Raw genomic sequence first — 18498 nt, forward strand, 5'->3', positions numbered from 1 at the left:
TGCAGATGCTTCTTCACATTTAAATACACTGGGCACTGTTTAGCATCATCTTTCAACAAGTAGGTTTACTGTAAATTGTGACTGTAAACACCAATCATGCTGCTTTCCTAAAGCTAACCAATGAGCGAAAGCAAAAGTAAAGCCAGACAAAGAGAGAAGTCCCCTGGCTAACAAAACAGTCATTCTGTCTCCCCACAGACCGCCTCCTGCTGCACCAATACACCAATGCCCACAGACACCTTGTGAAAAAGGTAATATTCGATACTCTGGTGGCCTAAGCTCTGAACTAAAATACTTCTTTTTCCAACTCTAAAGAAGTTTAATTTTTTAAACAAAAAAAAGAAAAGAAAAAGAAATCGTCTTTGCAGTTTGGAAGGTGACAAATGATGGTATCCTGCTGCCTGGGTGTTTAAAAAAAACAAGGGTGTCAAAAAATGCAAATATAAACAATAATTAAATCTAATTTGCAGTAAATGTAAACCTGCTTTTAAGTGTCAGCAAGTGTTGCTTACCCCCCAGGTTTTAACGCATTATTTGCAGCTAGTGTGTAAACATAAACTTTTTCTTGAACCATTTCTTCTTGATCACTAAAGTGTCACCTAGCAGACCCTAGTGGATCATATACTTATTCTTAGGTGACAGACTGATTTCTGGTTCCTTTTTATTTCCTGCAATGCACCTGTCCTTGAGACTTGTGCTACGGCACAGAATAATAACATACTGATGTTTGAAAAAAATATCTTGTATTTCTTCAGTGAAATCTGTACAGACTGCAGCGTGATTCATGTTGTATTTCTGTGCGGGAGTAGCAGCATGTTGGCAGCCGGCCTGTCTCCAGTTTGTGTTTAAGCTTCATGAGTTAAACTGTGGTGACACTTTGACAGGTTTCTTGTTATAATAAGACTCCAAACCAGGTTTCTTCCCTCATCGTTTCCTGTCACAACTGTGTCAGTTTATTATGGCTTGTTTTTTAGGGAAAGATGCTAACAGAGAGAGAGAGAGAGTGTGTGTGTGTGTGTGTGTGTGTGTGTGTGTGTGTGTGTGTGTGTGACAGACAGAGCCAGATGAGCAGGCAGATGTTTCCTCTGTCTCTACTCTGTCTGAGAAAGACTGACAACAGCTGGACCAGTGCCAGGCACGCACGCACGCACGCACGCACACACACACACAATAACCGAGACACTGTGATGCCGTTCTACCTGCACCAAGCTGTATCTCTTTGTGTTTTTTCTGTTTTAATTTTTTGTTCATTGCACTATTAGCCTTTATCAACGCACCCATTTCAACTAAAAGTGATGGATGATTTTTACATTATAATGCTAGAAAAGTATTATAATAAACTACCTAAGGTGAGAAACAGAATTTTTAATGATACCAGAATACAGAATTTTCAGTCATCAAAGACTATTTAAATAAAACAATTTGAGCTTTTTCTCCCAGGTGTAGCACACAATGTGAGACTTCACGCGTCAGCCTTCTTTTAGGAATGATAAGTTCTTGTGTAAAATAATTCAGAATAAAACATAAAATTTACCATAATGCACGTCTACATATTTGTTTCTTTGTCCACCAACCCCTCCTATACAATCAGCAACTGAGCAACCAAACTTGGTACACAGGTACATCTTAGGCCCCTGAAGGTTCATATCTATAGATATTATGACCTTGTCGTGTTGCTTAGCAACCAGATACCAACTGGCAAAAATAACCCATTTATGCACCTATACACCTTATAAAAACATTATATCATGCTTATAGTGTCAACATTACACTATACCATTCTGACACATCAACTTATGAAGTCTAGCTTACCGTGGCTATAAAAACTTACATAATACTAGTAACTGTCTAAATGTACTTGAAGCAATAGGATTTAAAGTCACGTGAATTAATCCAGGCTAAAAATCACCTTTTTTCCCCCCAGAATGCCATTGCATTGGTTTTTGTCGGTGTGTAAGTAATTAAGTAAAAAAATTAATGTTTAAAAAAAATCAAATCAGGATTCTAATAAAACTGTTACAGTTGTGTTTAAATCTGTGACCAGAAGCCTAGAAAGTGAATCATATTTGGACACTTTCAGCCACAATGGGTGAAATAACTGCTGGCAATGTGAACTGGGTGGGAACTGTGATTCCCTGTGATTTCAGACTACCAATAACATATGACCTGTTAGCAAATACATCAGAGGGTCACCTGAGCCTGAAATGTACGTAAACCATGAGCTGGTGTGCACAAAGAAAATGGAATTTGAGTATTTTGTAGGTCTCCCAAAAACCACCTCAGACCTTCTTTAAAAACCTCCCTGTCCCCAGTGAGCCTAAAAAACCACCAACTAACAAAATGTAAATAATAAGACTCTAAAAACACCCTACAGAGAAGAGTCAGAGCTGATAACAGCGTTGTGGATGCTGTGAGGGAAGTTTAAATGCTAGTTAACCATACCATGTTGTTTTCTGTCTCGTTCTTTCCCTGCATGCTGGTTTCGCTCTGCCTGTTGGTAAAGGTTTCCTCTCTGTCTGCCCTGAAAGAGAAAAAAAAAGGTGAATCTTAAAAGACATTAATGTAAGAAAACCACCTGATCTTTACTACTTTGTCAGGTACGTACACTAAATAATCATTTGTGTTGCTGGGTACCTGTGGGGTTTTCCGAGTATTTTCTGTGTGAAATGGGTCAGTTTCTCTATCTCTTCCTGGTACCTTTGCAAGTCTTGGGTCAGTAAATTATGGAGCGTGCTCAGTGCCTCCTCCTGGAACACCAGCCTCTCAGACTGGACCAAATGCTCAGTGATCGAGGCCTGAAGCTCCCGACAAGCAGACAACTGAAGCTACGATGCAAAGGAATGGAAAATGTTTTTAACATAAGGCTCAGAAGGAGCAGCTCTGAGTAAAGACAGTGAGATTTATGACTTATTTGCTTCAATATTCGGATTCCTCAACACTGGCACAGTTTGTTGGTTTTATCTCTGGCCTTGTGTGTGTTAACTTCTGAGCCACTTTCATCATCAGTCTTGTTTCAAAACGCTGCATGCCCGAACACAGACGTTGATTCATGACCTTGGGATCAGCACCATCTAAGAGAGGATCCCACCCACTTCTCGTGTTTGCAATGTTCAGTTAATCAGAAGAAAGTTGGCTTAAAGGGAGAGGAAAGAGCTAAATTTGCTTGTTTCAGACAGTGGAGATGTAATAAGGCCCAGTATAAGTTTAAAAAGTAATATTTTAACCTGTGATTCATGCAAAGCTACTCTAGTACAGCCCAAGAATAACACAGTGGAGCTGGAAAACAATCAGACCTCTACAAGACACAGACTCCTGCTGTGCTCACTTACTGTGGATGTCTGAAGGCAGGAGTTTCTCTTCAGCTCTTGTTCCGCCTGTTTCTTCCTCTTCTGAAGATCAGACAGCTCAGTGGTCAGCAGCTGCTGGCGGCCTTCAATCTGAAAGAGTCTAACGACACAAAAAGAAAAATTTAGTTTGCAAATTGAATGTCAAACTCCCGTCTGAGCTGGAAAAACTAGAACTCAAACTGTGGCAGATAGCATATATTGTGATTTCTCATAAGAACATTTTCACTATGAATTACTTAAAAAAATAGCACAGTAACATGCTGATTTTTACTAAAGGGACACGGGCAGAAATACGAGCTATATGCATACATTTGGACAAAATCTGGTTCAATCACAAATGGGAAGACGTGGACAGAAATGAAGCTAACATGCTTAGAAGAAAATGCACAAACAATGAACAAACTTCAATGCAAAACTAGTAAAAACATGGATGAGAGTCAAATATTTCTGGGGAGGAAAGCATGCAACTGAAGCTTAAGCTCTGCTGTTCTTTGTTCCTGAGCTGCTTCTGAACTCAGTGAGAAGGACGAGGCAGTGCAAACTTTAATCCTCTCTGTTTGTTTTATAGCAGCTGAGAGATTCGCCTGAGAAAACACGGCCGACAGGTATAGCATCACAGCTCAAGAACTTTAAATGACTGAATAACTTGTGATACTTCAAACACTCAACCCTCCAGTCCTGTGCTTTTCTCTTTTCACTATTTTCCTCAAAACACTCCACATAATAAAGCCTTGACAGCTATTTTGTAACCACATCAAGTGTTGCTGACTAACCTGTGGGGTCCCATTTAACTTGAAACTGTCCTTCCCTTGAACAAACACAGCATTTTCCTAGTTACACACAGAGCTGAACAGCTGATGCAGATTTAGTGATTGTTGCTCCCGGGTTAAGTCAACAGCAGGCAAATACTCAAAAACCACACTCTGACTCACATTAACATGGACTGTAGGTGCTGTTGTCTCTTGCACAGCTACATTATGATATTAACTACTGTTATCTGTTATGAGCTGGTACAGTCACAGCAGCAGAATTTGATTAGAGAAAGCAAAAAGATAGTGGTACTAGTGCCTATGGCTACTTACTTAGCCCCGAGGACAAACAGGGGGAATAATAAAGGCCCTGTATAGCTACATAATAAGATGCACTGCCTCTTCAAGGTACTGTACATGCACTGTCATTAAGCATGCGTCCACTGGGAGGCACTAAACCTCTGCACGAGTGTCAGAAGAGCAGGTGATGACAGGCCAAGAAGTGTTTTGTTTGCGAGGACGAAGAGGAGGCTCATCTGAGAAGCCTTTGATGAACTAACTGAAGAATCGACATGTAGAGAAAGACAAATTAACAGGAACGATACAAAAAACCAAAACAAAAAACACAAAGGCACTCTGGGAAATATATTAACATTGTGTTAATGAGGTTTTCAAGAGGGCCCACTGACTTGGCTGTGTGTCATGAGAGCTGTTGTGAGACGGACAGAAAGCGGAGGTAAAGCTCAAAGAGGACTATAATCTTTGATTTACATTCACTTCGAGTGGCTGGAAGAAAGAGAAAGGATGTTGTTTGGAAGTTGTGCAAATGTCTCAGTTTAAGAAAGAAAAACCTGAACTGCACCCCAAAATGTGAGGAGAGCTCTGTTATACCAATGTTTGAATATTTCTGTCCTGGTGGAAAATGACGAGGCCTCCACAGTCACAAAGCTCAACCCAGCTGAACAATTTTTTGGAGATTTTGGAGCAACGTGTTAAGACAGAGCTCTCCTCCACCATCATCAGACCATCATGTGATCATCATGTTTCAAAGACATTTATGCTGGATTATGTCATCTACTTTAAAGCAGGAAACTTTATGAAGAAACTGCATGCTCTAAAATACATATGAATTTAATGTTTTTCAAAAATTCACAACATATATATAGCAAAAGTCTTAACAGATCAGAACCAAGGTCTTCAAGTGCTCCAACAACCATGAAGTATGTACATTAAGCAACGTGCTATCAGGTTACACAGTCATATGTCAAGTTTTGTTTTCCTGTGGTTTTTAAACTTGTTCTCTTTTACCCATATAACACAGCTGAGGCAATATAAATAAAGATTCCAGATGCAATCCTCGGCTTTGGTGGACAAACCTTTAGTCGAGTATTCTGAATTTTGTTTGACTTTTCTAAAGGTGCCTGGACATCGGAGAGATGAAGACAGATTGCATGTGCTAGTATTTGTTTTTGTGGGGTTTTTGTGGGAACTGAGTGAATTTCACATGAGCCTCATGTTTCTCCCATTTTCTCTGTGTAACTTTTTTAAAAGTTAAGAACCAACAACAGTTTAGTGTAGAGATGGACCGATCCGATATTACGTATCGGTATCGGTCCGATACTGACCTAAATTACTGGATCGGATATCGGAGAAAAATAAAAAATGTAATCCGATCCATTAAATATCACGAAAGCACCTCACAAAACTTGCAACAGGCCGTAACTCACCTCAGAACGTATGCATCACGTGATAGAGCGGCTGTGGCATGCGGGACCTGTCGGTGCTCTGGATAGCATGTGGAGCTTCGCTAGCAACCCGGCATTTCATCTCCGACAAAGTTATCCCCGAGAGAAGTAAAGCAAGTGTGTAAGTCCATCTCTGAATGTTTGTAAAGCATTCCCACGTTAAGCTTAACAAGCGACTGCCTCTTCTTGCTGCTACTTCAATCGTGAAACTGCTTAAATCAGCTGATCGGCTTTTCTGTCACGAGTCTGTCTCTCGTTTGTTTTTGGCCCACTTTGCACCAGAAAGAGGAAACCAGCGGCTGAACAACAGCAGCACGTTTAAGCTTGATCAGCTGTTGTTAGAATTTATTTAATATTACTTTCTACTCAAGGATCTTTTCTACGTAGCTGACGGCTGGTAACTGTGCAGGGGCGGATCTAGCAAAGTTTAGCCAGGGGGGCCGATAGGGCATTAACAGGGAAAAGGGGGCACAAAGACATACTTTTCTTTCTTATTCTCATTTAAAATGTCTAGCTTTTAATAAATAATTATCTGACACCCAAAGTTTTAATTTGATGTAAAATGAATAGAAGTCAATTACTGTATATAGTAACTATTAAGTCTAATATATATACCCTAGTAAGCTATAGTACTTTTTACTTTGGGAAGGTACCATCTGTGCAGTCTGCAATTTTGTTGAAGAAAGATGTTGAATCTATTTAATATTTCTTGAAAAATAATTGATTTCTGTGCATTTTTTTTCACACTGCATCAAATTAAGGTTGATTACGTCGATTAAGCATCATGAGGTGGCGCGTGAGGGGTGGTTCCCTATTTTTTATTTATTTATTTTTGTTGTTGCTGGGAGTTGGAACCCTATTAGTTAGGTTGCTTAATATTTACACTAAGTACTCTTTAAAATACCAGAATAGGGAGGATGGTGTAGGTTTAAGTTTATTAGATTGATCAGTATTGCTGAACTATGAAATATTTTTTTTGTATACAGGTATAACAGAATAGCTTTAGTGTAGTTGTTGTTTTAAACTTGAGTATGAACTTGCAGACTTGCAAAATGCAGCAAGATATTTTAAAAAACAGTTTTGTTGATTAAAAAACACTATATCGGATACATATCGGTATCGGCAGATATCCAAATTTATGATATCGGTATCGGTATCGGACATAAAAAAGTGGTATCGTGCCATCTCTAATTTAGTGTCATTTCGGCTGAAATCAGGGACAGCGCTCTGCCCTGCTGGACTGTGGATGAAGTTCCAATAATTTTTTTCCAACTTCTTCAGAAATCTACATTTTTCAGTTCATTGTTTAGAAGAAATTAACATCGTGAGGGAAAAATAAATTCTGAAGTTCATGCAAATTAACTCATCAGTCACCTGTCAATCAAACCTGATCTTAACCAATCAAAAGACTTCATTAAAACACTGCGATGAGGAACATCACCCATCCCGGTGAAAAGACATTAATTACCAATGAGCCTGTGTGTGTGTGTGTGTGTGTGTGTGTGTGTGTGTGTGTGTGTGTGTGTGTGTGTGTGTGTGTGTGTGTGAGAGAGAGAGAGAGAGAGAATGCACATTCACGTGAACATGTAAACAGACGCACATCGCACCACATGGCAACAATGTGTCAAATCCTGCTTTGTGTGAAACACACGCGCACACACACACACACACACACACACACACACACACGCACGCACGCACGCACGCACGCACACACACGCACGCACGCGCACACACACACACACACACAGCCAGCTGTCAGTGTGCTCTGATTAGGGGCTTATGTACAGAAAAGCGTGAATAGGGTTCCATAATTATGTGAATGTATGTGACAAACACATTTTACTCCATAATTGCAGGTGAAAAACGTGTGGGTGTCATTTTATTTGTTTTTATTTTTTATATTAATGTATCTCACTGCTTGCAGCTTGTCACATATATAATTTTCCTTGTGTCTGGTTTACACAGAATCTATACACTGTGGCGTATAGAATTTATTCTCATGTATAAAATCTGTTCCAGAACACATTTCCATCATGGACAAAGGTGACGCTATACAGCTTTATGTAAATGATCATGCATGTTAATGCCAGGCTCCACTTTTACTCCAATCTCTGCTGAAATCATACATTTAGAGCCGAAGCTAAAGCTGTTTGCAGGTGCATTCACAAGTTACAGATTCAACACTCTGACTATGTCACTGGATCGCCAGATAATTACCCACAGCAACAGTTCTCTTAACAGATTTGAAGAGCAGCTAAGACCGTCATTATCACCACTAAAGTAAATATCTTATGGAGGCTTTGCTAGACTGATATATTACAAAGAAAGGGATTCACAACACTGGGTTCTGTGCTGTTATAAGAAGAAATGTGTCACAAATATTACACACACACAAAGAAAGAGGAGTTGAGGGTGAAATAAAAGAAAAGGGTGAGAGGAGTGCAATAATGAGCTAAAAAAGGCTTTGACAGCATAATAAGAAGGAGAAGGGCATGACAGAAACAGATTCCGACAAAGAAAGGAGAGGAGAGAAGAAATCTTGTTGAGTCTTGTTTAATCAAACATCCTTGATATGCTGAAAGACGGGAAGAAAGCCATGAAAGAAAAAAAAGTGAAAGGCAAGAAAGAAAGAGAAATCAAGAACGGTTAAAGAAAAAAAAGAGAAATAAAAGAGATGGAATACAAAAAGAAAGGCCTGATTTTGCGTATGTAAGAGAGAAACTAATAAATACAAATTTTAAAAGGATCAGACCTGGATATTTAAGAAGAAACCCGGGGGAAAAAAGGTCCACTTTTAAGTTTCAAAAAAGGGCAGGTGGACTTTGCACTGTACTTGTGCAACTTCCTATTATCATACCTCAGTCTCACAGCCAAATATAAAAGATTCACAAAAATTTAAGCTCATGCACAAAAGCTGTAGTGCTTTCAGGCTGAAAGCGTGACAAAGAGAAGAGAAGGTGGCTGTCATTCATTTTTACATTTTAGTGGAAACAAAGTTTCATTTTCATGTTTTATTAGATTTAGGAATCATGACTGGTTAAATTTAGCAAAACATAGCTGCTGGTATGAAGCCTGAATGCTGGTAGAGCAGTTTAAAAAAAAAACCCCACACAGTTCATCTATGAAACATACTTCTTTTTTGAAATACATCTGTCCAACGTCATGTGAACTTTCAAAAAAGGTAAAACCTTTGTACATGTGCAGAAACAGATCATAGATTTTTTTATATATATAATTTCATTACTAGTCAAAGTTGCATCTTCTGGGTATTAAAAAAAACTAAGTCAACTCATGAATGCTGCGGTTCTTTCAATGGCTCCAAAAGCTGTCCAGCGCCCACAGACCTCCATGTTAAAACATTCAACTCTAAACTTTGCATGTTTTTGAAGTGGAAATATTTGACAAATAACATAATAAACACTGTGGTACAGCACATTTAAGACATTTTTGCTTCAGTTTCAGTGAGGGGGAAATCCAGTATTTTCTTGTTTTGTAAGAGCTAGCATTAGCTATCATCATACTGTCGATGCAAATATCCATGAGATTAGGCTTGTTAACAAGGAAGTGAAATTCCTGAAGACAGTGAACTATTAATCCCCATGTTCAAACTAAAAACCAGTAACCAGGAAAGGAAAGGAAATTTGATTTAATAGGATAAATCAGAGAAGCATCAGAGCTTGCCTTCTTGGTCAATTTTATGGGCAACACCAGAAGATTTTGGAAGCTATGAAGTAGAAACTGAATGAACAGAAGAAGAACATGAAGACGAGAAGAGGAGTTGACAGAGTTCAGCTGGGTAGTTTCCAAACTGCCAGTCTGCCTGTTGGTCTTGGCAAAAAGCTGATTTCTCCTTGCGTAACCAGACTGAAGACTAAGTTTCAGTCTGTCTATGGGAAAATACAGCTCAAAGCAACACACATAATCCATCACAATCACACTTTATTTTTTCCTCCAAGTCTGTGAGTTTTTGTACAGATTTTATGAGAGTTTTTGTTCCATAATGCACTGCTGCACATCTTTAAAATAAAAAGTCCATCTTGTTATTTTTAAATGAGACCGATCAGGAGCTGAGGTTTGTTTTGAGATACTTAAAAAACACACTCAAACAGCTCCAGCGCTCTCTTCTCATAAATGCGACATCCCATATTCTTTGTTCAAGTTTCAAGATGTGAGATTTCTGATTGGTGCAAAGATAATTTACACTTAAAACATTTATATCATTTGTGCATTTACATACAATGTGTTAATTAGTTAACAATTTTCCCACTATTAAGTCAGAATTAAGTTGTCTAATAACAGAAAAAAGGCTTTCTTCCACAGATACATTTAGCACCAACACAGCAATACTGATGATAGCTACAATATTTCAAATTGTGATGTTGTGTTTATAATGCAGATATAATAAAACTTGAAATACTTGTGTAATTGTTATTTTTGTAAGCGGTTTGTAAGTTAAAGTGACAGTAAATTTATCCATTGTACAAATTAATTATAGGGAAAAAAGATGTTCTCAGTTTGTTTTTTGTTTCTTTGTTTTGTATTGTTTTTCTATTGTTTTTTAACACTGAATAAACATAAATAAATAAAAACAGCACGTTTGGACTATTGGTCTCAAAATAATTTTTTTAATTTTTTAAAAAAAATTTTTTTAATCTTTTTTTTTTATTTCAAGCATCAGTCGGGGTCTAGGAAACTGTTCAATAAAAAAAGAAAACTTGGACAGAAGTTGGCCTTTTCTCTCCAGTCCAACAATCCAAAGAATATTGGAACTTTTTATCCTTGTTATCCTTGTTTTAGAAAAACTGAACGTATAGAGAATTCTTCATGCTGACAAATTTCTAAAAAAAAAAAATTCTAAATACATTTATATTTTCTTTGCATTTTCTTTGCAAGTTAGCTGCCTTATAGGACAGTCACACTGCGTATAGTACTGTTCATTATTTCAGGTTAGGAACAGCGTGTGTGAAGGACAACTGAAACCAGGGTTAGTGATCAGTTGGGATTAAGGTTTTACTCTCAAAACAGCAGCTCAGTTGTCTTGTCAGAGGACAGAGAAACTTATGTTGGAGGAGTTTATTTAACAAAGAAGCTAAGCTAAAAAAGTTCAAAGTTTTGCTGTGTGCTTGTTATGAAAACTGTTTGTTAAGCACTACTCAGGTAGAATGTTGAGTCTTAGATTCACCTTGCTCAAAACCAAACCCAGCATTGGCTCCAACATTATTAGGTAAGCCTCCTTTAGAGCCAAAGAAAACCCCAATAAATTTAATGTAGGATGACGTCTTCTTCCAGTAAGCTAAGTGGATACAATAAGTTGGTACCACTGGGCAGGGCAACATGATGAAAACATGTAACTGTTTCACTGGGAAATTATTCATCTCTGCTCATAAAGCTTTTGATCCAAGCTGTGACAAGAGACGATCAGCGTTGGCACTGAGGACCAACAGGGTTGAGAAATTAGGAGGTTTCCGGGAATATGCTCACAATAATGTGTGTGTGTGTGTCTGTGTGGGTGGGTGTGTGTGTATGCTGCCACACCTTCAATCCTAAGATGTGTTTCAGCTCGTCTTGTCTGCCAAAAGACGGGTTGATGGCAGGAGTACAGAGAGGAAGACAGAACAGGGCGGTGACCAAGACCTGTTACCATCTGATTTACTGTGATTTGCTAACAGTTCACAAGCTCACTTAAATGACATTTTCTTAATGTAGTGCCAATTCACAGCAGCAATTATCTCCTACCTTACAACGTACAGAGAAACCCAATGACATGGAGCAACTTATTTTACTTTTTCATGCATAACGTAACATAAAACAAATAACATCAGCATTGTGGTCTTTTTTTCATATATATATATATATATATAATTCAGCTGTTTTACCTGCTAACTTCAGCACAGTCAGAACAAAGCTCATACAATGAATTTCCTTTTTGGTTTACTGGTGTAAACATTTTTGACTTCACCCTATTTAATCTGATAAAATTCTTATTCTTATTCTTAAAGTCTCTGTTTTACAGATCTTGCCTTACAGATCTTCAGGTTTGGACAGATCCAGCTATTCAACTATTTTGTTCACAGTGAAGTGAGCTATCAGGAGAAAACTCCATATAGCAAGGGGTTGAGGATCCAGCATGCACATATCTTACTGCAATCAGCATACATCCATACTTCTGTTGATCTGGCCAACTGTTACATAACGTGGATGTGCTTGTTATTTGTCTGCCTGAGATGTAGAGGGACGGGTTGCAGATGCTGCTCCAAACAGTTTTTCTAAGTCTATTCATGCTTCACTGAAGATGACAATCACATTCAATCACGTTAAAATCATAACTTTGCACAGTAAAACTCAACAAAAGCCCAGAAAAGACCAATAAATGTCTCCACACACCACTGGCAACTTTACACCAGGGAATTACGTGTATTAAGATTATGAGGTTAATGGCTTTTAATAATTTCTAATAATTTTCATTAGAATAAGAATGAGTCAAAAAGTATGCTAGTGTATGGATGTCTCCACTGATGGTAATTAAATTACACAGATCACCATGTGCACAAACACATAAATATACCTAATTCATTAGAAGAGCCATTAACTTTCACTTTCTCTCCATTTCCCTCCACTCCCTCTTTTGGGAAATCCAAATATAAAGGCAGGCAGGATCCTGTTCTTTTTCCAGCAGAGCCGCTCCTGTTATGAGATACAGCAAAACTCCCACAATTATGTTTCAGGTGTGTGACAAAACACCACAAACCAACAGAGGTGTTTTCCACCCTCACTCATGTGGTGAAGTACCACATAGCAGTAGATTTCAATCAAAGAAATTGGTGGGAACCTAAACTCTAAGATTACTGATACTAGTCAACATGTAAAGAATAAATTGTGAATTTGATCTATTCTGTCATATAATTTCCTGCACCAATCCTTCAGTAAACACTGACTTTAATGTTAGCAGATTCATTTTTTTAGAATATTAGGTTTGAAAGTGGGTGTTTTCAGTTTGTTTAAGTATGTCACTCTAAAGGGTTTAACGTGCAAAAGGACTTTTTTTGTTTTCACTAAGCAAACAAAACAAAACAATGAAAAAAAAACTCATCATCTCCAGATGTCCTTACTGCAGAAATGAACCAGAGAGAAAATCTGTCAACAACTAACCTGTCATAGCGTGATACAGTTTCAACAGAAATAAAAAAACAAGCTACTCTCGAGAAAACTGGCCTGTCAAGATGACTGTTGAAATCTTTATCATGCATTAATATGTAGGAGGGTAATCAGGATAAGCCAGTGTTCAGGCCAGCAGTCAGTCTACAGCCCCGTGTGTAGGGGTGTAGAGCCTTACTTCTTAAATAGGTTGCTAATGTTTTATCTTTATGATAACGTAAAGATACAGGCTTTGACAGGTTAGTTTCTTCTTTTAAGACGTTAGAAGAAGCATCATTTGTAGAAGTAAACTACCATGATATAAATACCTCCAGTGCCAAGATGATGAGAACCAGTGTTTCATTTCAGAAAATGAGAAAAGTTCTGACAAGAATGTAATCACTCTACGTACTGTCATATAAACCTACACAGTGTTATTGCATGAACATTAACTAATGCTTCCTGTAGGAGATTAGAGGTGCAGGGAGACCGGTGATACTTTGGACAGCCAAAGTCACCAGTGTGGAAGAAGAAGAAATTCTCACTACCATCAGGACAATAAACTAGAAGTACTTTGATCATATGATGCAACAAATACCATCTATTGAAAATATTTCCGGAGTGATTTAAGACATAACCCAGATTGCAGAAGAAAATCCTGATTCAAGAACTTAAGCCAGTGTCTTGGACTGAACATACTAACATTGTTCAGAAAGGTTATGAACAAAAAACAGATAATGGTGTTGCTCAGCAGTGTTCTTGAAGTTACAAGGTGCTTGAAGATACAAGAAAACTCAAACTTCATCAACTATCCATTCTTCTCAAGTCCAAGAAACAAGAAACTAAAAATATGCTCTTTGAAAGGAAACACTTTCACAACTCCTAATACCAAACCACAAAAACTATTTTGACTCACTGTGTTCGTATGTTGCTGAGCTCTTGCTCTGTCCGTCTCTGCAGCTGCTGGAGGTGAAAGGTCAATTCTTGGCTCAGAACAGCAAATCCCAGCAGTCCCTCTTTTCCTGTTGTGGCCTCACACACCAAACCCTGAGATGGAACAGTCATTAGAGCTTTCAGGTGCCACTCACTAGTGCTAGTAAATTTTTCTCGATGGCCACCAGCAATATCACAAAAAAAAAAAAAAAAAAAAAGACAGGAAAACCTCCAGTTTCTGCTCAATCTAGGAATAATATTTGCAAAATTTCCTCAGAATCTATTTGTATGATGTAAACTCTGGGAACAAAAGATAATATGCAACAATTTCATACTAGTCAACACAACTTTAATGCGAACAGAGGAAAACATGTCAAAAACATGGTGTGTTGTGAAACCCACCATGTTAATCAGATTGATAAAGATTATGTAGTAGTGATAAATAACTTTTCATCTGGGACAATCAGGAAGTTGTAATATTGAACAAAATGTCTCAACCTTTACTGAACAATATATTTCATGGTGATATTCAAATCAAACTATATACACAATGAAATCAAAGAATGCTGATATAATTGACAGTCTCAAAGCCAGCCTCGGGCAGCATAAATAAGTGTACTCCATTGTTAGTCCCAAACTTGGATGGTTGTATGAGGAAGAGGATCTAGCAAAAAAAAAAAATTCCTGCCAAATTAAACTTGCAAATCCAACCATTATGCCCCCCCCCCCCCTTCCCCTTGGGAAATGAGGGAGCAGCCAAAAGTACTTTTACTTTGGTTTGTAGCCAAACAGCTTTAAAAAGCTAATAACCCCATTACCCTTTAGCTATAATTTTACCCTAACGCTAACATGCTAACAAGGCTGCTAAACTACAGCTCAGTTTCCCAGCCACTAATTAAGCCTACTCCGAGATTAACATTTTCTTTTAGTCTAAGACTAGGCTTAATTCAACTCTGGGAACCAAGCAGTATAACCTGCTGATACCTTACAATGAGCATTTCATTCAAGGCACCATAGTGGTGATGCCCAGAGCTACTACAGTAGACAACAGAGTCTTAGTTTTGTTAGATTACAGTGAAAACCTGTTTACCATTTAATTAGGCGGAAGTCCACTAGGACATAATCTTTCCACCAGTTGATGCTGGCACCACACAATGGACAGATCATACAGACAGAAAAAGCAGTCAAGGTAATGAAGTTGGTACTGACATATCCTGGTCCATTTGTGACTATTTTTATTCAGTTATTGTCTCGGATCCACACACCCAGCGCATGAACTGTTTTATTTAGTATAAGGTGAGGTAAGAAAAATTCTTAGCAACTGAATCTCAGAGAAACTGCTGACAATTAAAAAAGACAAAGCACAGATAAGCCACCTTATAAGTCATCCTATATATTTAGTCTGCAGAGTACTACGCAACAGCTCTCAGAAGTCTCACTTTGTCAAACAGAAGAAGGATGAATCACCAGGCATGAGAAATACAGACAGACGAGAGGAGGTGAAAAGAAATGGACTGAGACCCTATGAGTACATAACAAGTTGGAATATAAAGTTCTGGTTGTGAGTCTGAACTTGTCAAGGTGACAGAGTCCTTCAGTGAGCGGCTGTAGGCTGAAAGACAACAGACCGACTGAGTCATCCTGGCAGAACATGACGATCACCCTCATCCTCCCCTTCGTCTGTGTGTCTATGTGTCCATGTGACTCAGTCTGAGAGACAAACTGGCACTATGTTCACTCAGCAGCCAAATCTGATTTGTTTTTCCCAGATATGATCTTTAGTCCTCACTGTCCACAGTGAAAGTGACTAAATTTCTGAATCAGAGTTCTTCAGCTGAACAGAAAATTAAACTAACTTGTGTTACTTTTTGACTATGAATATCATATATGTGGTAATCTCTAACAGTGCTCTCTACCATGTCATGTCATTGGGTAATACACTTCATCAATCAGTTTTATGTAAGAGCACAGGGTGGAGGTGATAAAAAGTTAAGATCTTCGAAATTCCCGGTAGGACTGGCTGGTAGCACATCTGCATTTATGAAACTATGATCATAAAAAACTTCAGAGTGTGACATTAAAACCAACTGACTAGCTTTTCAAAAGCGGGTTTATCTCGATTGTTCTTTTTTTATTATTTTACTTTCTGCAATTAAGGCCTCAGAGTAGGGGAATAAATCGGATTTGAGCTGCCTGTCTGAACATGGCCTCAGGAGACATCCACAAAGAGGGAAAGGAAGGGAGGAGGAGAGGCAGACAGAGAGAAGCGGGCCCAGATTCCCACAGAGAAATGAAGGGAAGAATCAAGCCAATGGCATAAAGAGAGTGGAAATAAGAAAAACAAACCCCCATACAGACTGTTGGGAGGAATGCAGTTAAGGCAGTGTTGTGCAATTAGCCCCATACCCTCTAGCAAAGACTCATGTTTAACAGACATTACGTTAAAATCGAAACTGCCAACTCCAGCCAACATCAAGCATAAAATACTTGATGCCTCAATAATACAGGTGATAACGATCTAACAGGGCTTTTTTCAGTGGTGGTTTTATGTTTCAGATCCTATGGCTGCTGTTCTACTGACCTTCAGACAAATTTATAATGACTTCACTCATGAAAGATGAGTTGTGCATTTCATCATATCTTATACTTGCATTGTAATTTTTGTTATATTATAACGTTAACCCTTGTTTTACCCTTGTATAATTCATATATTATTGTTTTATTGCTTATATTTTATAACAGAAACCTTTTCATTTTTATATTTATATTCTTCTATACAAGTTTTACTTTACATTACTTTACATTAATTGGAGGCAGGTTTTCTCTTGTTTTGCCATTTACCTGATCAACAATGGATGATTCTAGGATGTGAACTTCTTCTTCTATTAGCTGCCAGAGTTTCTCCAACGAAGCAGGAAACTCCTCTTTGTTCCGCTGGAAGTTTGGAGACTGTAGAGAGAAGCAGAGCATTTAATCATCTTTCATCTCAGCAAATGTCACACAGTAAATCTGCTCTATCCTTAACAAACTACGGCTTTTGCAGCAACCAAATACCACTTTGAGTCTGAATGCTAATAGCTGCTATTACAGAGAAAGACATTCTGCAACTAAAGTGGGCATTTAGAGTAGAAATTGAGATTAACTGAAGGACAAACGGTTCTGCCTGGAAGACAAAATGACATTGTGAACTGAAATTAGAACAACACCCAATTAGCAAGGCACGCTCCTGTGATTTTTTTTAACCACATGAGCTCATTTTCATTTGTGTGGAATGAAGAGGAGCAATGGGAGAGAGGAAGGCTGAAATTTATCAAATCCTACCCTCCGCAGTGAACGCTGAACCTCTAAATTCAATTTTGACTTCAAAGTTATGCACTTTTGAAGCAAAGACCGGATATACCAGCACGCAACTGTTTTCCATCTGTAACACAGGGCATGTAAGCAGATGATCAAATAAAATCAGACAGAATAAAAAGATCAAAGCGCTAAAAAATAAATACCCCATTGTGCTGCTTTAGATAATTTGACTCAACATAACTGAAAACAAAAGATGAAGATAAAATTATCAACTCCATATAAAAGATGAACACCAGACATTTCAGAAGTGCATTCTTTCTAATGGCCACCAGGGGATGAATCCTCTGGTTGCAAATAGAAATCTGATTATACTGGAGTCTATGAGAAAAGGGCCCACTTCTCACTTTATTAATGGTCGCAGTAAATGCTTTCTTGATGAGATTATGGCTTCAAATGCTCGTTTCAAGTGTTCTTTATTGTGACATAATGCTCATTTTGTTAAATATGTTCCTATTTAGAGCAAAAAAGACACAACCAGGCAAGTAATTTAAGGTTACAACTTTTCATTATATAGCTAAAATTTTATTTGGTCTTGTCAACAGTCTCAGATCTAGATAGTAATAAGGTGGCTTAAATAGAAAGTCTAATAGTTCCAGTTCTAAATACTGCATAAAATAAAAATTAGCCCTTGCCTCAACTGAGCTGTTGCGCTGACTAGCAGACCTCCAAATAAGTACACATGATAAAGCAAATTGTCAGATGACATGCTCTGTAGAGCTCCTGTCCTGTCCTGGAGGAGAGGTCACATCTCTGTGTGTCAGAATGTCAGCTACACGACTCTCTTTTTGTCTTCACCTTGATGGATTACCCTACAAACCTACAGAAAAATGATTGGCAGTATATCAGCAACACAAACTTGAAAATTCCCCAGTGGAAAAGCTGAGCTGGTACAAAAACATTTAAAGTGAAACAAATAAGCTATTTGTAATAGCAAAAGTGCAGAACCTCTTAAAATTGTCTAAGTTGGTTTCAGTCTTTAAATGTCAAAGTGCTCTGTAACATAAACTCAGAAATATTCAATGTTGTTCTGAAGGAGAGACATATAATGGAGGTGTTGGTAACAACACAACTTTGCCTGTTGAGTAGACTCTCACCCACCCACCAGCTTCAAAACCCACCACAGAGAGCCATTGTCAGACTGAGCTGAAGCAGCGAACCTCAGTGACTCATATGTACATTTTTAACTTAAATGAGAAAATCAATCTTCATACATATATAAAAACTACAGAT

General features: G+C 38.1%; 1 protein-coding gene across 1 annotated transcript in view; it reads right to left on the bottom strand.

Annotated features, from left to right (window-relative positions):
- The window catches only part of LOC113026066 (cingulin-like protein 1), a 53995-nt gene that overhangs the window by 17455 nt on the left and 18042 nt on the right, over positions 1-18498 (bottom strand). Inside the window, exons 2-6 of the mRNA XM_026174484.1 lie at positions 16753-16860; positions 13895-14025; positions 3330-3447; positions 2635-2825; positions 2443-2521 (exon numbers count right to left, since the gene is read on the bottom strand). Of these exons, the coding sequence (XP_026030269.1) occupies positions 2443-2475 (33 nt within the window). The 5' untranslated portion in view covers positions 2476-2521; positions 2635-2825; positions 3330-3447; positions 13895-14025; positions 16753-16860. The remainder of the gene's footprint in view (positions 1-2442; positions 2522-2634; positions 2826-3329; positions 3448-13894; positions 14026-16752; positions 16861-18498) is intronic.

Source organism: Astatotilapia calliptera, chromosome 7, assembly GCF_900246225.1.
Source record: "Astatotilapia calliptera chromosome 7, fAstCal1.2, whole genome shotgun sequence".
NCBI classification, from domain to species: domain Eukaryota; kingdom Metazoa; phylum Chordata; class Actinopteri; order Cichliformes; family Cichlidae; genus Astatotilapia; species Astatotilapia calliptera.